The 20,143-nt window shown below is 46.7% G+C and overlaps 3 protein-coding genes across 8 annotated transcripts; 1 reads left to right on the top strand and 2 right to left on the bottom strand.

Moving 5' to 3' along the window:
* Nucleotides 1-152: 152 nt before the first annotated feature.
* On the top strand, nt 153-2,450 carry LOC118516437. The gene is made up of 2 exons (XM_036062319.1): nt 153-1,612; nt 1,682-2,450. The coding sequence occupies exons 1-2, from the start codon at nt 153-155 to the stop codon at nt 2,448-2,450; spliced, it is 2,229 nt and encodes a 742-aa protein (XP_035918212.1).
* A 3,217-nt stretch (nt 2,451-5,667) lies between these two features.
* LOC118516448 lies at nt 5,668-15,492 on the bottom strand. 6 transcript variants are annotated; one of them, XR_004907889.1, is made up of 8 exons: nt 15,120-15,483; nt 15,015-15,042; nt 14,645-14,937; nt 14,247-14,559; nt 14,016-14,164; nt 7,890-8,074; nt 7,551-7,659; nt 7,201-7,465 (listed from the first exon to the last, which is right to left on the bottom strand). XR_004907889.1 is itself a non-coding variant. In XM_036062344.1 (2 exons), exons 1-2 carry the CDS (start codon nt 7,922-7,924, stop codon nt 7,246-7,248), a joined length of 606 nt encoding a protein of 201 aa, XP_035918237.1. In that variant the 5' UTR covers nt 7,925-9,985; the 3' UTR covers nt 7,201-7,245. The 6 variants fall into 6 exon arrangements, 1 of the variants encoding a protein (XP_035918237.1); XR_004907893.1 differs by having other exon boundaries at nt 7,551-8,074; nt 15,116-15,492; XR_004907892.1 differs by lacking the exons at nt 7,201-7,465; nt 7,551-7,659; nt 7,890-8,074 and adding an exon at nt 5,668-5,981 and having other exon boundaries at nt 15,120-15,440.
* Nucleotides 15,493-17,291: 1,799 nt separating this feature from the next.
* Nucleotides 17,292-20,078, bottom strand: LOC118516443. The gene is made up of 2 exons (XM_036062333.1): nt 19,042-20,078; nt 17,292-18,526 (listed from the first exon to the last, which is right to left on the bottom strand). The coding sequence occupies exons 1-2, from the start codon at nt 19,534-19,536 to the stop codon at nt 17,741-17,743; spliced, it is 1,281 nt and encodes a 426-aa protein (XP_035918226.1). The 5' UTR covers nt 19,537-20,078; the 3' UTR covers nt 17,292-17,740.
* Nucleotides 20,079-20,143: the final 65 nt, after the last annotated feature.

Below are 20,143 nucleotides of genomic sequence, written 5' to 3'. Positions count from 1 at the left end.
AGAAGCAAACGCAGCTCGAGAAGCGCAACGACGAGAGCCGGACGTAGTACAAAGGCTCGAGTCAGTACTAAATACGTTTGTTCAACTTCATACGTTTTGAGACTGCTTTTAACGAAACGACAAATTTGTGTGGGTTTTCGGATGGTGAAAATATGGCGAGACTTCAACAAGCACCGAAGGGAGACGCACTTAGGGCGGTACAGGGACGACTCAGAAATGCAGCAAACCTAAAAGAAGTGATGCAAGAGTTAAGGTCATCGTTCGGGCGCCCAGAAGTGATCGTGAAAACGTTGTTGAACCAGATTCGTCGCCAGGTACCAGCGAAAGCCGACAAACTGGAGACCTTGATCCAGTTCGCCGTTTCCGTAGACGAGATGTGTGCCGCGGTGAGGACTAGCGGAAAGCAGGAGCGATACGATGGTCCAGTGTTGGATGAACTTGTCAGCCGCCTTCCACCGATGATAAAACTGATGTGGGGTATACACAGCTTAAATCTGCAGAACGTCAACTTAACCGCCTTCGGAAAGTGGATGCAATCTATAAAGCAAGCGGCTCAATCCGTGACACCTCCTGCATCGTGCCTAGAACCGAGTAATAGTAAGTACGTTAATGCGCACTCTACAAACTATTCCTCGCAGAACTGTACGGAAACCAAATGTGCATGCGACGACGGATGTGCTGAACTGCAGGACTGCGTCGCATATTGGCAGATGAACATCGCAGACCGTTGGGACTTCGTGAAGCGAAGGTACTTATGCAAATACTGCCTGAGGAAGCACCGTGCTCCATGCAAAGAATCCAGGCAGTGCGGCAAAGACGGATGCACGATGAAACATCATCCATCTCTACACAACAAGGCAGGTAAAATCAGGCAAGAAGCTAACTTCTCCCACTCTACAGCCACCGAAGAAAGTGTCCTGTTAAGATATGTTCCGGTCGAGCTCCAAGCCGGAGGAAAAACGGTGAAGACAGTTGCCTTTCTGGACGATGGAGCTTCGGTGTCACTGATCGAACAGTCTCTGGTGGACGAGTTGGGATTGGAGGGGTCAGACCGACCGCTGTGCTTGAAATGGACAGGAGGGCAACATCGCACTGAACGTGACTCCAAACAGGTGAGCGTTAGTATTATGGGAATGTCCAGTGGTGCCAAGAAATTCCAAGCCTCAAACGTACGATCGGTAAAACACCTTGGATTACCCCCTCAACGGGTAAAAATGGATCGTCTGCGTACAAAGTTTTGCCACCTGGCGTCCATTCCATTGCCACAGTATCCGGCAGCAGCCCCTCGCATCCTTCTTGGCATGAACAACTATCACCTCACGGTGCCGTTAAAAACAATAGAAGGACAAGCGGACGAACCAGTGGCCACAAAGACCCGGCTAGGATGGGTGGTTTCTGGGTGGAACGGCAATGGTATCAACAGCAGCATCGTATCATTCCACCGGGCCCAAGAGTGCGACTGTGAACTCATCGAAGCCAAGATAGGGACAGCTTTAAAGGGTGGTTTCGCGCTCGAGGAACCCCGTCACAGAGGCGCTATCAGCATGCTCTCAAAAGAGAATGAACGAGCAATCGCAATACTTCAAAAGACCACCGTTCTTAAAGGCGAAAGGTATGTCACAGGACTGCTTTGACGTTATGACGATGTTAAACTGCCAAACAATCGTTCAATGGCCCTCAGACGACTCGAATGCTTAGAGCGAAGATTGTCCAAAGATCCAAAGCTCCGCGACATGATGGATCAGGTCCTGAAAGAACACATCGAGAAAGGCTACATTAAAAAATTAGCAGAAAGTGAGATACAAACGAAACACCCCAGGAAATGGTACCTGCCTATCTTGCCGGTTTTCAACCCAAATAAACCGAATAAGGTTAGAGTGGTCTGGGACGCGGCAGCAGCTGTAAACGGAATATCACTTAACTCGATGTTGATGACTGGACCGGATTTGCTCTCTCCACTGCCGGCAGTTCTTAGCAGATTTAGGGAGTATGCTGTGCTGATACAGGAAGAAGATCACAACAGCCAACGATTTTTCTGGCGAACAGTTCCATCGCAAACCGATCCCGATGAATACGTGATGCTGCGAATGACCTTCGGTTCGGCGTGTTCTCCAAGTTGTGCACAGTTCGTGAAAAATATGAATGCCGATCGCTACGCCGAGCGCTTTCCGGAAGCAGCGGAATGCATCAAATCTCATCATTACGTCGACGACATGCTGACTAGCGTTGAAAGTGTGGATGAAGCAGTATCCTTGGGTAGGAACGTAGCATACATTCACCAGCAAGGCGGGTTCCAGCTGCACAATTGGATTTCGAACCAGGAGGAGGTGTTACGTGCGGTCGGAGGAAGTATGCAACAGGCCAAAGATTTGAACCTCGATCCAGCGATGAAGACGCAGAAGGTTTTAGGCATGTGGTGGGATCTGCATGTTGCTCTGTTAATGGGGTAGGAACCGAAGCTCCTCTCGGGGTTACACAGGCTCTCCTACCCAACTCCTATTCCGTCACGTCCTCGCCGTACAGAGTGGTAACTTTCCCCACCACATATCCAAGCTTGGGTACACGGGCCTGTCCCAACCCCTTGGGTGGATGGTGGAGAAAGGCTAAACAGGAGGGGGGTGGGCAGACCAGGCAACTGGTCTGTCTGTACGTCGGGGGGGTAACCAGACGTTAAACCGAACTGCCACGAGGCCCTCCAGAGGTACCTGGGGGCTTGAGCGCAGGGCCAGTCACCCTGCCTCAAGTAACTCAACGACTACGGAAAGCTTAAACAGTTATGCGATACCCGGATTCCACGATATCAGACCCCCGCACCGTCCAAAAAATAACATTCTTATGGGCTCATGGAACGTACGCACTCTCTACAGAGCCGGAGCCTTGAAGCAACTTGATGACGCCCTAGCCATACTGAACATGGACCTCGTAGCTCTACAAGAGATCCGTTGGTTAGGGAATGGTGTGCATAACAGGCGTGGCAGTAGCCGCTACGATATATACTTCAGCTGCCACGACCGCCACCATATGCTCGGAACAGGTTTCGCCGTCGGTCCGCGGCTGAAATCCGAAATCATCGGCTTCAAGGCTATCAATGATAGGCTATGCACCCTGCGCATGCGAGACAGATTCTTCAACATTAGCCTCATCAACGTTCACGCCCCTACCGAAGACAAGGATGAAGAGGAGAAGGACCTGTTCTATGGCCGCCTCACAAAAATCATTGACCAATGTCCCAGGCACGATGTTAAAATCATCCTGGGGGACTTCAATGCAAAAGTCGGTAGGGAGCCAATGTACCGCCAATACATTGGAAGTCACAGTCTACATGAGCACAGTAACGACAATGGTAGTAGATTGGTCCAGTTTGCAGCTGCAAACAATCTGGTTGTGGGAAGTACCAAGTTTGCGCGCCGAGACATTCACTAAGCTACGTGGGTGTCTCCGGATGGAGCCACTTCCAATCAGATAGACGACGTGTTGATTAGCCGCCGAAGACAGTCGAGCTTGCTGAACGTCAGAACGTATCGAGGGGCCAACATCAATTCCGATCACTATTTGGTTGGCTTAGTGATTCGTTGCAGAATCGCCCGTCCCCGCGTCAATGGGGGCGAAGTTAACACGCAGGCTCGGCTCAACACGGACTCCCTAAAGGACAGTCACGTCCAACAGGCATTCAAATCCGCTTTAGGTGAGGCTCTACTACCAGAAAATGAATATGAAACTACGAGCGAACGGTGGAACGCTCTAAAAACAAAAATAATAAGCTGTGCCAATTCCACACTCCCACCACGTCGGGGCAACACCAGATCTGGCTGGTTCGACGAAGAATGTACACATGTGACAGAACGTAAAAACTGCGCATACCGAGTAATGCAGCAGCGGCATAGAACGCGGGCATGCGCAGAGGAATACTCACGGCTCAGGAGAGAAGAGAAAAGAGTTCACCGCACCAAAAAACAACTTTGGGAAGAGCAGCGGGTGCGGGAACTTCAAGAAATCAGAGTGCGTTACGGACCAGGAAGAAAGTTTTACCAGGTCGCCGAAATAACTTTAGACCTAAGGTGACCTGCTGTCGGAATAAGGATGGGGATCTGGTCAGCTACCAGCCAGAGGTCCTCTCGCGATGGGCTCAGTACTTTGATGAATTGCTAAATGATCAGTTCAACGAACAGCTAGAGGCTCCACTAGCAGATGATATCATGCTACTGCCACCTAGCATAGATGAAACACGAATGGCCATCCGTCGGCTCAAGAACAACAAGGCACCAGGCACCGACGGAATAGTAGCCGAACTGATCAAAAACGGTGGTGCAGCACTCGAACAGGAAATTCATCAAATTATTACTGAGGTATGGGATAGCGAATCGATGCCTTGTGATTGGAATCTTGGCATCATCTATCCCATATACAAGAAGGGAGATAGGCTAGAGTGCAGCAACTACAGGGGTATCGGTGTTGAATACCGCCTACAAGATTTTCTCCCTTATCTTACAAAATCGACTTGTCCCATTCGTTGAAGAGATAGTCGGAAACTATCAGAGAGGATTCCGAAACGGAAAATCAACCACTGACCAGATCTTCACGATGCGGCAAATCTTGGAGAAGATAGCGGAGCAGCAGCTCCACTCCTACCATCTCTTCATTGATTTCAAAGCCGCCTATGACAGCATAGCCAGTGTAAAACTGTACGACGCAATGAGCTCTTTTGGAATCCCGGCCAAGCTTACCAGGCTTGTACGATTGACAATGGCCAACATCACATGCCAGGTGAAGGTGGATGGAAAACTCTCAGGGCCCTTTGCTACCACCAAGGGCCTGCGCCAGGGAGATGGGCTCGCCTGTCTCCTCTTCAACCTGGCGCTAGAGAGAGCCATCCGTGACTCAGAGGTGGAAACTTCGGGGACCATCTTCTATAAGTCAATCCAAATCCTGGCATACGCTGATGACATAGACATCATTGGTTTGAAGCTCTCCTATGTAGCAGAAGCTTATCAAAGGATCGAGCAAGCGGCACAGAACCTCGGGTTGGAGATTAACGAGGCGAAAACCAAAACGATGGTGGCACCACCAGCGGCCCTGCTAACAAACACTGATTTACGCAGGGGTGATGTACAGATAGGTGACCGCACCTTCGAAGTCGTCCAAAACTTCACCTATCTGGGGTCAAAAGTCAGCACCGACAACAACATTGATGTTGAGTTACGCGCACGGGTGCTGGCTGCCAACCGGGCATACTACAGCCTGAGGAAACTTCTCCACTCTAAATACCTGTCGCGACGGACGAAGCTGGGACTGTACAGAACGTTTATAGTCCCAGTACTCACATACGCCTCTGAGACATGGACTCTGTCCAAGACTGACGAAGCCCTCTTAGCCGCGTTCGAGAGGAAGATGCTCAGAAGGATTTTTGGCCCCGTATGTGTGGAAGGACAATGGAGGAGCCGCTACAATGACGAGCTCTACGAGCTGTACGATGATCTCACTATCGTACAGCGCATTAGACTCGCCAGGCTCCGGTGGGCTGGTCACGTCATAAGAATGACACCGGACGACCCAGCCCGTAAAGTCCTTTTAGGCCGTCCAGAAGGACAGAGGAGGCGTGGTAGGCCCAAATTGAGATGGAGTGATGGCGTTGATGCGTCCGCCAGAACGGCCGGGATAACGGATTGGCAGACGACGGCGCTGAACCGTGAGCGGTATCGAGGATTGTTGCAGCAGGCCAAGACCGCAAAGCGGTTGTAGCGCCTGATAAGTAAGTAAGTAAGTGGGATCTGCAGGATGACACCTTCCAATTCAAGCTGCCAAAAAAGGATCTATCTATTCTGCAAGGGACAGCGGTGCCAACAAAACGACAGGTACTTAGTACGCTAATGACGATTTATGATCCTTTGGGCTTGATTGCAGGATTCCTCTTATACCTGAATGTTCTACTGCAAGAAGTGTGGCGCGCTGGAGTTACATGGGACGATGAAATTCCGCATAACCTACAAGAAAAATGGAAGGAATGGTTAGCCTGCTTGCCTCACCTGCAAACGGAAAAGATCCCACGATGCTACCAATCTCCAACTAACGCGACGGGTGGCACAATACAACTTCACGTGTTTGTGTACGCCGGAAAGGATGGCTTTGCCGCGGTGGCTTACTTCCGCTTTGAAGCAGATGGAAAACGGGAAGTAGCTTTGATTGGCGCCAAAACTCGAGTGGCTCCGATCAAGTACACCTCCATTCCTCGGTTGGAGTTACAAGCGGCCGTTTTGGGTGTTCGTTTGATGAAGGCAACAGAAGCAGCTCACCGTTTGAAAGCTGATCGACGTTTTTTCTGGACGGACTCGAAGGACGTGTTGTGTTGGCTGAATTCGGATCATAGGAAATAGCACACCGAGTCGGCGAGATCTTGGAAAACTCATCTGTACAGGAATGGAACTGGGTACCAACGAACGACAATGTAGCTGACGAAGGTACTAAATGGGCGAACCTTCATCGACACTTCGCTACGGGAAACTGGTTCAAAGGACCTAGCTTTCTGCAACAGCCGGAAGAGGATTGGCATCTTCAATCGTTCGAGCACGCGGCGACAGAAGAGGAAAGGTGTCAGACAGTTAACCTGCATGGTCAACTGAGTCCAGTACTTCAGTTCGAGAGATTTTCGCTGTGGAAGCGGTTACATCGCGCTGTAGCATATGTTTGGCGCTTCATCAACAATGCAAGACAGCCCACAAAGTCTCGAACATACAGACCCCTTACTCACACCGAATATCAACTGGCTGAGCGATCGATCGTCAAAGAGGTCCAAAAACAAGAATTTCCGGATGAGTACCGTCTATTTCTTGAAGAAAAAACAGGTACGAATGGCACTAAAAGAAAAATAAATAAAAATAGTCCTCCTTATAGAAGCAGCGCATATATGGACAGCGACGGAGCGTTACGAGTACGAGGACGGATCGATGCCTGCCGCCTTGTAGGGAACGACATGAAACGACCGATAATACTTCCTAAAAGATGCTGGCTCACCGACCTAGTGATTGCGGAGTATCATAGGAAGTATCAACACCAGAATCATCAAACGGTCATGAACGAGGTACGGCAAAGATTCGATGTTCCAGCGCTGCGGAGTGCCTGTCATCGAGTGCGAAAAAACTGTATGGTATGCAGGATCCGCAAAGCCGCACCGAAACCTCCTATGATGAGTGGACTTCCAGAAGCTCGTGTATCGCCATACGAGAGGCCGTTTACATATACTGGGATAGATTACTTCGGACCGTACATGGTTGCCATCAGGCGTAGGCAGGAGAAGCGTTGGGGCGTGCTCTTTACATGCCTTACAGTACGAGCGGTGCACATCGAAATCGCCCACAGTATGACAACAAGCTCCTGCATCATGGCCATCCGTAACTTCATAGCTCGTCGGGGCACCCCTATTGAATTTCTATCCGACAGAGGAACGAACTTCGTCGGAGCCGATCGAGAACTAAAAGAGGCCGTGAAACACATTAATTCGGACCAGATCATAAAAGCGATGTATCTTCCCGATACGAAATGGACGTTTAACCCACCTGGCGCGCCGCATTTTGGAGGCGCTTGGGAACGATTGGTACAATCCGTGAAGCGAACATTATCCGGCATGCAGTTTACGAAGACACCCACAGACGCCGTATTGATGAACTGGTTGATCGAGGTGGAACACATAATCAACGCGCGTCCACTAACACACGTACCGGTTGACAGCGACGACGACGCACCACTAACACCAAACCACTTATTATTGGGCTCTTCCTCAGGCGTAAAACCTCTTTCACCATTCCTTGACTCCTCGGCAGCACTACGGAATAGTTGGAAAACATCCCAACTATACGCGGACCAATTTTGGCGTAAATGGGTTTCTTCCTACTTACCAACACTCACCAGACGCAGCAAGTGGTTTCAACATCAGCGTCCGCTACAGGAGGGCGACCTAGTGCTGATAGTGGATGAGGCGCTACCCAGAGGCTGCTGGCCGAGAGGACGGATCATCCAAGCCGTGCAATCGCAAGACGGTGCGGTGCGACGCGTTCAGGTGCAACTTAGCAACGGAAAAGTCCTGGAACGCCCGGCAGTGAAGATAGCACACATCGACGTGAGACCAAAACAATGTGTTTAACGAGGCAAACACCGGGGGTCAGTGTCGCGTACGCAACGGTCCACGTCGTTTTGACAGCGGAGCGGAGCGGATAATCTTTAAGCTGCGGACATAACACGGGCGAAACGAAGCGAATTCGCTCAGGAGAATCCTAAAACATGAACTCTCACCAGCAGCGGTGAAGGGTGATTGACCGGAGGCTGGAAAACGAATAAAAACTCGGCGCGCGCCGAGATGAGCTCTCTTTCAACACGCAGCGGATGAACGCAGCTGATTTTAAACTTTCGAATAAAGTCGTACTAAAATTTCAACGCATTCGAAGTTGTTAAAAACTGTCGAAAGTCCGAAACGCGTACTAAGTGAGGAGCGCTTGTTGCTGGACGCAACAGACGGTGATCTCATTACTCCGGAGAGCACTTTCTCTCGCAATGAAAAAATCCCACCGGTAACAGTGCGTAACCTAAACGAAGAGCAATACAGCTCTCTCTGTGCTGCTACTCAACGAGGTGAACTGGACGCATCGTTTAGTTTCTCTGCAGATAGTTGCTGCAGAATATTCTGCAAAACGTGGAAAGATCACGAAGCTGCTAAATTTTTATTAGCCAGCTTCAACCGTGAGTTTTTTACCCACGACTTCCCGGGGGATAAACCTTTTCGGGTTATTCTTAAGGGCCTGCGCTTCGGCAATGAGTTGCGCGTTGAAAACATGTTGAAGGAATGCGGTTTTCGGCCCTTGCAAGTGCGTGAGCTACATGCTGGCGTTGCTTTAAAGGCACCATCCAAACTATTCGTGGTTTCCTTCAAAACAGGAATCACGACCCTTGACGAGGTTCAGTCTATCAAGTACCTCAACTACACCAGTGTCAGGTGGGAGCGCTATTCGCCAAGACGAGACGAAGTCCAACAGTGCCAACACTGTTCATCATTCGGGCATGGCTCGAACAACTGCGCAATGCTCTCTAGTTGTGCTAAATGCGGTGGAAGTCATCGCACAACGCAATACACAGCTGAACTCAAAGATCAACGCGTGTGTGCAAACTGCTTTGGCAACCATGGCCCCCGCAATCCGAACTGCCCAACACGGATCGCTTACTTGAAGAAAAAGAATAACTCAAAAACGCATACAACTAAAGAGCGATTTCTTCCAGCTCCACAACCAGCTGCATCTCACTACATTGGATGCAGAAAAACCAGCGCTCAACTATAACAACAACAATATCAAATTCCATGCCAACACAGTTGCATGCAGCATCGTTGCGCTACAGCAGCAGCAAAGTCACCAGCAACAATACTTGCAACTGCAAAATCCCAAACAACAGTCGGAGCACAAGCAACAGCTACCACTCCCAGCACAGCCGCAGCTAAATGAACAACAAACAGCACCATCGGCAACACACACTAAATCACGATCTACGTCCCGACACCATCGTAGGCATCCCAAAACAGTTGACCGATACTGTAACCCATGGCAGTGTACCACAAAAGCCAAAACCTTATCGACAACCTGTCCAAGACAAGCTCAACAAACTGCGTGCCGACCTCAGTGCAGAAGCTGAGGATGATGAGAAAGAGCTGTTTAAAATGGTGGTTCAGCTCTGGCTGAAATACAAACGTGTAGTAAAACACTGCTCCAAAGACCAGATTTTCAGAACGATGGTCGATTTCATCTCTGGGACCCTAAAATGATTGTAGGTGGAATGCCGTTCCATCGCCCACAAACGGTTGGAACTTATTGATTTCGTCGTAAACGAGGATATGTCATTGCTTGCCTTAACGGAAACGCACTTAAAACCAACACAATCATTCTATCTTCCGGAGCATGCTGTTGTACGTGTAGATTGGCAGAGCCTAGGAGGCGGTGTAGCGATAGCAGTGCATCTGTCTCTTAAATTCCGTGTACTTCCTCTCCCAGAGACAAAACTGGTTGAGTCTGCTTGAATAGGAATCTTCACTACACAAGGAACGCTCCGCTTCTATTTAGCCTATTGTGCGAAGCAAGCTAGGGGAAGCGACGGTTCAATTCAGATACTGAAAAATGATCTACAAAAGCTTACACGAAATACACATCAATACATCATCGCCGGTGATTTGAACGCCAGACACCGCCAATGGAGCAATACTATCGCCAACAGAAACGGAACAATTTTGTGGGATGACCTTCAGGCAGGATTTTACACAGTAGAATTCCCACCGCAGCCGACATACTACAAAAATGGAAGTTTCTCTACCCTTGATTTGTTCCTGACCAACATGGTGGTAAATGAACCCACAGCGATCACAGCACTTTCTTCAGATCACCTGCCTGTATTGATGAAAATCGATGGTTCGGGGACCGAGCCCAGGAAGGAACGCCTAAACTATCGTGCAGCGGATTGGACGAGATTTCAACGCATCACGGAAGCTACTATCAACGCCGAAATTCCGCTTAACACAATCAACGACATTGACGCAGCCATCACCATGCTCGAAGCCTGTATAAACAACGCGGTAAGTTCGTGCGTTCCTCGCGTTGAAATAAGTACAAAACTCATCCAGCTTGACCGTGAAACAAAAGGTCTAATCGACCAAAAGAACATTACCAAAGGACAGGGATAGGGCCTCCGCTTTCCGTCAAGCGGCTAAACTTTTCGAATATAGGCTTAGGTTACATAATAACCAACGATTCTCCAAGATGGTAAAGAATCTTCCCAAAAATTCCCAACCCTTCTCGCGCACTAAGCCCAAACCCATTCCTCCTCTGAAAGGTAACCCCATTTGTTATTTGCTTTACACCACAAGAAAAAGTATCCTTATTAGCCAACGTTTTTGCTAGCTCGCATAACATCAGCGACACAATGACCAGTCCGCATGAAAACATTGTGCAAAATAGTATTGGTGAAATCAATTCCCACTCTGACCCTGCTTTAGTCATAAACAGGACCTCACGAAGTGAAATTCATAATCAAATACAGCGTTTCCTTCAAGGCACCGGGCCGGATGGCTTTTTCAACATCTGCCTAAAACATCTTGGTCAATTCTTTGACCCTACTGACCAACATCTTCAATAGGTGCCTTGAGTTAGGATATTTCCCAGCTCGCTGGAAACATGCAAAGGTTATTCCTATCAGGAAACCTGGGAAAGATCCCTGCATGGCTTCCAGTTATAGGCCTATCTCCTTACTGTGCGTTCACACCAAAATCCTGGAGCGCATTATTCATGCAAGAATGGAAAACCATTGCTCTGAGAATAACACCCTGACTGAAGTTCAGTTTGGTTTCAGGAAAGCTCACTCTACGTCTCATCAACTGCAACGTATGATTAACAGCATAAACCAGGGTAAAATCCGTGGCTGGTCCACTGCCTTAACACTTTTAGACATTACAAAAGCCTTTGATAACGTATGGCACCATGGGCTTCTGCACAAATTGAAAGTACAAGATTTTCCAAAGTACATTTTAAAAATCATTCAAAGCTACCTTTGTGACCGTACATCAACAGTTCATTTGGGCTCACTCCGATCAGAGCCCTACAGTAACAGTGCAGGTGTTCCTCAGGGGAGCGTCTTAGGACCTCTTCTACACAATTGCTACACTACTGATGTTCCATCCCTAAATCAACGTGCGCAACTTTCTCTTTACGCAAACGATACTACCTTACATTCAAAGCTCATATTGAAAAGCTTTAATCTAAAACATGCGGTCTTCTACTCAGTCAGAGGATTTATCTTATCAAAAGACGGTACACTCTTACAATAGAAAGCAAACTTATACTGTACATACAAGTTATACTACCTGCAATTCTATATGGATCACACATCTGGGGGTCATGCTCCAACAGGAGTATCCTTGCTGTACTGCGAATACAAAACAAATTTTTGAAAATGATCCTCAATCACCCGTCAAGATACTGCACAGCACAGCTTCACAAGGAAGCTGGAACACTTCTTGTCAGGAATCATATCCCACAAAATCTAGATAACTTTAAACATAAATGTCTGTCATCCAATTTTAGAATGATTCAGACGTTGTTCCTTGATGATTAGGCAAGAGATTTGAAAATGTACATATTATAAATATTGCCTTGTTTAAAATAAGATAATTTAGGTTAGTTAGTCAGATACTTTAGGTACGTAAGATACATTAAGTAGATTCAAATAATATATGGGATGATTCCTTTCATGAAGGCAGCTTAAGTGACCTTCCTCTACCAGTTAGTATAACTGGTCTTCATAAAAATATGACTTATTTTCTTCAAATTAATTAAATTCGGTAGAAAACTACAGCGTAAACACTAAATAGGTGGATACCTGTCAGGATGTTCAAAGCGACCTATTAATGTAAATATTATTGTCAAATAAAACCAATTTTGTTGTTTAAAAAATCAAAAACAACAGGTGCTCGTATAGTGGAGTAAATGACTGTCGAGAGAAATGACAAAAAACCAAACGTGCTTTCCAAATTACTAACAGTTAGTTTTTGTGGGTAGTGCTTGCCTTGAGGAAAATGTCGGGAAGTGACAAAACCTTCAAGATGGATTTTTCGGAAATACCACAAAAACCAACAAGAGCAGAAATTTTAAAAGTCCTTACGGGTGCTTCCAAACTGCTTTTGACGACGGAGAAACTTTAGATGGTCCAAATGTTGAACCTCTCTTCTAGTGGAATTGAACGATGGTAAGCACATTTTTAAATGTAACGGTAGCGAATACGCAATTCCACGCACACACGTACGTCGCGTAAGAACACTAGGGCAACACCGCAGCTAAGTGTCGTAACCGTAACCGAAGTATCAGGCGGAACAAACTCCGGACAGTCCGTTTGTGATTCCAAATCACATATGTCACTCCACCGATTCCGAATCACATAGTACGGTCGTGGTCCATAATAAGCGATCACTAGGAGAGAATTCTCGTACCGCAAGACGCTAAGTGTCGTTTGTGAGCGATTCTGAATCGCGACAGCCTAGCGTCGGAGTGGGAAGCGAAAACATCACCTTGGAAGATACTCGACGCGGAAAACTTCCAGGACCAACTGAACAGGTAGATCTGCGTACTGCAGATCCCAGCAGTGTGGGTAGAAATCCACGCCAAGCGCCGCAATCGTTCGCGGCACACACCACCGACCCGGGGTCAAGTGGGGTCAACTCCGGTCAACGACGCGAACCAGCAACCACGGTTAGCGCGACTCGCGAAGACGACGTAAGAACGGCACACTCTTCCACACTCGCGACACCGATTACGCTGACGAATGCCGCATCACTCAACTTCACATCCACCATACCAAATCTACCGATAACATCACACTTTGAGAGACGCCAACAGACGCCATCGACGAGTGTCACTACGCCATCGCAGCGAAATCCACAGCCATGGCTCGATGGCCGACAAACGTCGCTTCATCCGTTTCAGCTGAGCTGGGAGGAAGTAGAAGTGATGGATTCCGAGATCCTGCGCCGAGAAAACGATCTCCAGATACAGATAATAAAACTAAAGTCGGAGAGGCTTCAAGTGAGTGTTTTGCAGTTGAACGCGTAGCGAGTTTATAGCGATGCCTTCGATCGTGCCGAGAGTCAACGTGGGCAAACAAGGACGACGACAAACCCAGCAGATTTGCCTCAGCAATGTCTGATGGGTTCAAAACCAATCCTGGCTCTCAGCCCACACATCGAACGCTTCCGACGTGGAAGCAGAGTCAAACATACTGCCTGCGTTAAGACGGAGGCAGAAGTAGATCGCGAAAACAGTGGGGTGTAGACGGTTGCAGATCTATACACCATCAACTGTTACACGATACGGGATGAAACCGAGCCAGTACTCCGGCCTCGACTGCGCCAATACCCACTGACGACGCGTGTACACCAGCAAAGAAGGTAATTGTAAACACCCATTCGTCCACTAGCGGAGGAGTCTTACTAAAATACGTACCTGTGGTTGTATTTGGCGACAATAAGGCCGTGAAGACGTGCGCGTTTTTTATAGTGGTTCAACGGGAACGTCTATTGAAGAGAGTTTGATTGGGGAACTGGATCTTAAAGCGACACCGCATCCGTTGTGCATCAGAGGGACCGGTGAGACTGAAAAGGATGAAAGTCGTTCAGTAAAGGTAGCACAACAAATAGCCAGCGTCGACAACACGATGAGAAAATTTACGCTTACAAAGGTACACACTCTGCAACACCCCTCGTTACCTTCACAATCGTTCTCAGTAGATGCTACGTCTAGAAAGTATAAGCATCTGGAAGGTCTGAAGTTGCGATCTTATTCCGACGTGACACCGCGAATTCTCATCGGCATCGATAATTGTCAGCTAATGCGTCCATTTGCATTCGTGGAGGGAAGGAAACAGGAGCCAGCCGCCATCAAAACCCGCTTAGATTGGATCGCCTTCGGACCGTATCCCCGTGGATCCTTGCGGCAAGACGCAAACGCTTACGGCAATTATCACGTGTTCACACGTGAACCAGACAATCTACAAAAAACAAAAAAAGATGTATCACAACCAATTCGCTAGGTGAGGCCAAAACGCCAGGAAAAAAACGATGAACGAGCATTACCGGAAGAGATTCGAATCATCGAAGCGGAAGGTGGCTTCGAAATCCGTAATGGGATGTATACGTTGCAACACGGGACTCGAACGGACAAGCGTGCGATTTTGTGCACGGGCGCCTTGACTGGGAAGATTCTAGCGTTAGTGATCGCGGTGCAAACTTCATCGGCGCGACAGATGTCGTCAACTCCCAGCCACTGACGAAGGCACCCATCAAAACCTGCCCTTACGCCGAACCATTTCTATGGAATTCCGAACGAAGATCATCCGATGGAAGCGTTCGACGGCAGAGACGTGATCCTGAAAATGAAATCGAAGGCGTCACAGGTGCTAACAGAAAAGTTCCGGGAATCGTGGGTTGCGGATTATATACTCACCTTAACGCGATGAGACAAGTGCAGCAGACTAGACAGGCGAAAACACAAACGGGGTGGGCTTATTAGTGCGGCTAACCACTTAACATAGATGTTACACTTACTTACACCATTGGTTGAGGAGGAAAATGTTCATAGGGAAAACCAACCAAAGCACTAAGATAGCAGAACCGGGCAATCACGATGAAAACACACGAAAACAGCCGCATGTAAACAAAGCCACATTCATACAATGTGCTCTTGCGCTGGGGGAAGAATGTCAAATTAATTTGACCCAACCGTCTCCATAGTACCGCGCGTTTCCAGTAGGCTGCCCCACTAGCGCAAAAATATATAAATAAAGGAAAAAAGGGGCCGAAGCGAGGAGTAAGAGGAATGAGTGGTAATAAATTTCGAACCGTTAAGGAAATAGACTTGAGAAGGCCCTCGCCTGCCGAAATTTGTTCGTCCCAAGCGCTACAAATTGCTTGAACGACTTCTGAATGCGGTCATTTAGACTAAAGCTTGAGTCTAAATGGAATGTAAAAAGACCACATTTAGCAGGGGATATAAGACTGAGCTTTCAGGTTTTCGAAAAAGATAAGAGCTTACAAGCTCATCACAGAAGCTACGCAAAAAAGCTACGCAACAATGCTTTCACCGTTTTTTACGCTTTCGATACATACCCCTTACCTTCTGCTCTTTTCTATTCTCTTAACTTTGGACTTTGCTCAAGAACCTTTGAAATGAGTGGATAGGAGAGATACTTTTTTGTTCTATGGATTTAGTTGTGGATTTGTTCCAGAAACACTCGTTCGCTAATTCGAAGCGTTACAACTAGATTTGTGATGCCGTGTGATACGTCGAATGATAGGAGCGTACAAAATAGTGCTAAACATAACGTTTGAGAGTGTTCAGAACTCTCTTCCTCCCGTTGTTAAAAGAGATTTATGCATAATGTAGATCTCTTCCTCAAAACCTCCGTTGTTATGGGAATTGCGAAAAAGTTCTTTTTTTCACGCGTATGCGATCGGAAACATGTTTCAAGGACACACACAAAAACATACATGCAGAAACACGCAAAGGCTCAAACTCGCGCACACACTCGCACGCACACATGTGCGAAGGATCGACGCGCGCAGTCACCCATTACGCAAGCACACACAACAAAGAGCGAGCGCGTGCATGATCGTGCATGCCCACATTCGCATACCTCAATATGAACAAAAAAAAAAAAAAAACATTCACGCCAAGAGGTTTGCTTTTTGCAAATATGCCTGTGTGCGGAGGATAGGAGAAACAATCTCGATCATATAACTATTCGATAGTGAAAAAGCGCCATCTACTGAGCGCATCACTGAAGCACTGAAACTTTCATGCATCGAGTTTATGTCTCTGGGATATCGAAAGGACGCGATGTAGAGAGGAAACCTCTGAAGCTCAGAAACTTGAATTTTTGGTAAAAGACTCGAGAAGGCCCCCCCTAGAATCTTTTGTGTGCAGCACTGTGGCCTGTCATTTTTGTTGTACGGTGGGATTTCTGTATGGTCAAAACCCATTTGATGTAAACATTGTGCATTGTTCCTTATGGGGTTATTACACGAGGAATTTTTTGGTTGGTGATTTTCTGTCAAATAGGGCGTTTGACAGAAAAAAACCCGCTGTCCGTGTAATAACACAATTTGCTGCACAGATTTTTATTGCCATCATCCGAATTATTTTTCATTTGAATTGTCCGTTATTCTAAAATGGAATGAAATATTTATCATTAACACGTATCGTACCATGCCGGGCACCGACTGACGATGCCATTATGATAGGGATACTTTTTCGTGACCGACAGCACTTTGGTCAGACGAACATTCGGTTAGAGATTTTTCGGTTCAAGCTGGTCCCACATCACTTTCTAAGCATGATTGTTCAAATGTTTCAAAGAAAATATACTGAACAATACAGTCTGGCGTTGTTTTCGTGCTTGTTCCATTCTCTTCGGTCACCGCGCGCTGTTCCGCTGGTTACGAAGAATTGCGGGCCGAACGGTTAGCAGTGCAAAATCACCGCGGTAGCGAAGGTGTTAACGAAGAGGCCGACCAGTAACGAAGAAATAGCTTTTTACACATACTGCTGCATTCACTCTCTTTTCGTGGAATATCCGAATCCGAGTAGGCCGGTGCAAATTCTCGGACTCGCAGGTTACAAATTTTTTTTTCCGTGTTTTTGCAAGCATTCGAGTGCAAGTTACTTCATGTCCATCAGTAGCAAATCAACCTCGTGCTAAATAAGGCCTGAAGATGCCGAAAGATTTCAATTTAATTAGTGATCTGATTGAAGCGTACAAAAACTACCCTTGCTTGTGGGATAAATCTAATGCAAATTTTAAAAATTTGCATGTCAAGCAGACGGCATATGGAGAGCTTCTCGAGGTTGTTCAACTACACGATCCAGATGCCAGTATCGATTCGGTCAAGAAGAAGATTTTGAACTTGAAGAAATCATTTCAAGTGGAACAAAACAAAATATTGAAAAGTGCACGGAGTGGAGCTGGAAGTGGAGAGGTTTACGTACCAAAATTGTGGTATTATGAGCAAATGCTTTTTCTTAAAGATAGTTCTGAAGCACCTCGAGTATCTAGTATGGACAGCGACTTTGAGGAAGAGGTAAGTGAATTTCATGTTCCTTTAGGTATTCTTGTTCATCCGGAATCTTTTATTGAAAAAAAAAAACTTTTATTGGTTGATGTAGAACAAAAATTAACCGTAAAATGCGCTCTGTACGGCATCATCTTGCCACTCCACTCGTCCCTCGTTATTCAAGTATTGTACAAATTTTTCTCTCACTGCTTTTGCTTCCGAATGCTGGTTTGTTATACCTTGAACCTGGAGGCTACTGAAATGGTTCTCATACGTGATATCACTATCTGCTGTTCCAATATAGCTAACGCACCTATTCCTTAGAAAATTATGTAAGTAACAACACGTTAATATTATCTTATTGGTGTTTTCTATCTTTTTCAATTGAATGGGCGTGTGAAACAATTGGAAACGTGAGGCCATGATACCGAAAGCATTCTCCACCACTCTACGTGCTCGAGAGAGCCGATAATTAAAAACCCTTCTTTCATAATTCAAATGCCTTCGGTTGAAAGGCTTAAGAAAGTTCACCCTCAAGCTAAATGCCTCATCACCAATAAACGTGTACGGCAGGATTAGCTCACTATTTGGTGGATTTGTTGGTTGCGGTAAATTCAATTGTTGTGTTAGTAACCGTTGATAAAATTTTGTGTTTTGAATACAACCCCCATCCGAGTTGCTTCCCGATGCTCCTACGTCGCACATTATGAAGCTGTAGTTAGCGTCTGCTACAGCCATTAACACAACGCTGTGGTATTTTTTATAATTGAAATACTGCGACCCGCTTCCCGATGGAGGTATTATTCGAACGTGTTTGCCGTCCGCAGCGCCAAGGCAATTAGGAAATTGCCATTTGTTGTTAAAATCCTTTGATACGTTCAACCACTCCGTTTGGTTGCGAGGAAGCTAAAATCAAAAACATATAATACCAATTAAAACGGTCTGTTTAAATATATCTTTCTACGTTTCTATTTTCAACACTCTTTATCTTTAGATTATCGAGGAAGAAATCATTGATTCAATACCGAATCACCCCGACTGCAGCTTCACATCCGATGAAGCACAGGATCAACCCGGACCATCACAGTCTCGCAAAAGACGATATGCAGAACCGGTCAACGAGCGCAATTTGCGACGAAAGGTGATGCAATTGGTGGTGGAAAGAATGGAAAATCCATCAAGGCAGACAAACGCATCAACTAATTCCTTTGGTTCGTTTATTGACATGGAGATAAACAAGATGCCACCCGATATGGAAATAAGAGCCAAAAAGTTAATTACAGATGTAATTTGGATGGGCCGCAAAGGTGAATTGACAGATGAAATGCGGATTTGCAAACCGGATTAGCATAATACTTTCTTGTTTTCAATAAAAAAACTATAAAAATTACAAAATACAAAAAAAAAACAACAACAATTACCTGCATATAATCTTTCAACGCTGTTATGATAGCGGAACATGTTTCGGGTATGATGGACGATAGCAGCGGCTGCGAAATTGCTGTCTGAAAACGGAGGCACTGGTAGGAGCTGCCGCTGATGATAAATCTCAGTGTAGCACTGAGCCGCTCATGTGGTGACACAGCTGGTCTCATAATCGTGTCTTCCTTCACGATCAGCGGTGTGACCTTCTCCAAAAGCCACATGTACGATTCCTCATCCATTCTGGCGTAATTTAGCCAATCCGTCGGCTCCAGCCTCAGCTCTTCCATCATGTTGATATGCGATAGGGTACTTCTTTTTAAATACATGGTTTTTACCCATTTGGATCGCGGCTTTCTTTCGCTTTGTGTAGCAAATAACGCTCCTAGCATAATCAAAACATCGTCTTCAATATTCATTTTACTAAACTTATATATCGCATGAACTAAACTGGAGAAAAAATTGGAGGAAAATTGCGAGGCAAAACAACGCATCCAAAATGTAAACAATCCTCACTTTGACAGAAAAAAACCAGCGCGATCGAAATCTGAATTCAGCATGACGAATTCATTTTTTCATACCGGCATTTATCTGTCAAACGCGTTTTGACAGAAAATCACCGATGAAAAATCCGTCGTGTAATAACCCCATTAGTGTCGCGATCTTCTCGATTGATGCTGAAGGCACACCTGTCACTGACGATCCTGTTGTGTGCCGGTTGAGTCGGTAAAAAAATTGTTAAATGTCGTTTGGTGCAGGCTTGCGCTTGAAGTGATCATAGGTGCAGGCGAGGGTCAGAGTGCAGTTCATATAGGAAGGAGAGTCGGGGTGATTCGATGCGTGCTGAATGTCGGGAGCAGGTGAGAAAATGTTTCGGTCGGTGTGGTTCGATGCTTGCTGAGCATGTGAGTTAGTGCATGCCACGTCAGTGCGGCGAAGGGACGCCCGTTGTGGAAGTGAGACAAACTCACGCACACCAAGCCCAGCCGGCCAAGTGTCAGCAGTAAGTGCAATGTCCCGAAAAGATGCAGCAATCCGGACTTTAAACGATTACGCACTTACTGAATCGAGGGAGGTTCCAGCCTTGAGCAGACTGAAGGC

This window comes from Anopheles stephensi, unplaced genomic scaffold (genome assembly GCF_013141755.1).
Source record: "Anopheles stephensi strain Indian unplaced genomic scaffold, UCI_ANSTEP_V1.0 ucontig293, whole genome shotgun sequence".
NCBI classification, from domain to species: domain Eukaryota; kingdom Metazoa; phylum Arthropoda; class Insecta; order Diptera; family Culicidae; genus Anopheles; species Anopheles stephensi.
Note: the sequence above shows the minus strand (reverse complement) of the source record. Positions and strands in the feature narration are given on the sequence as shown.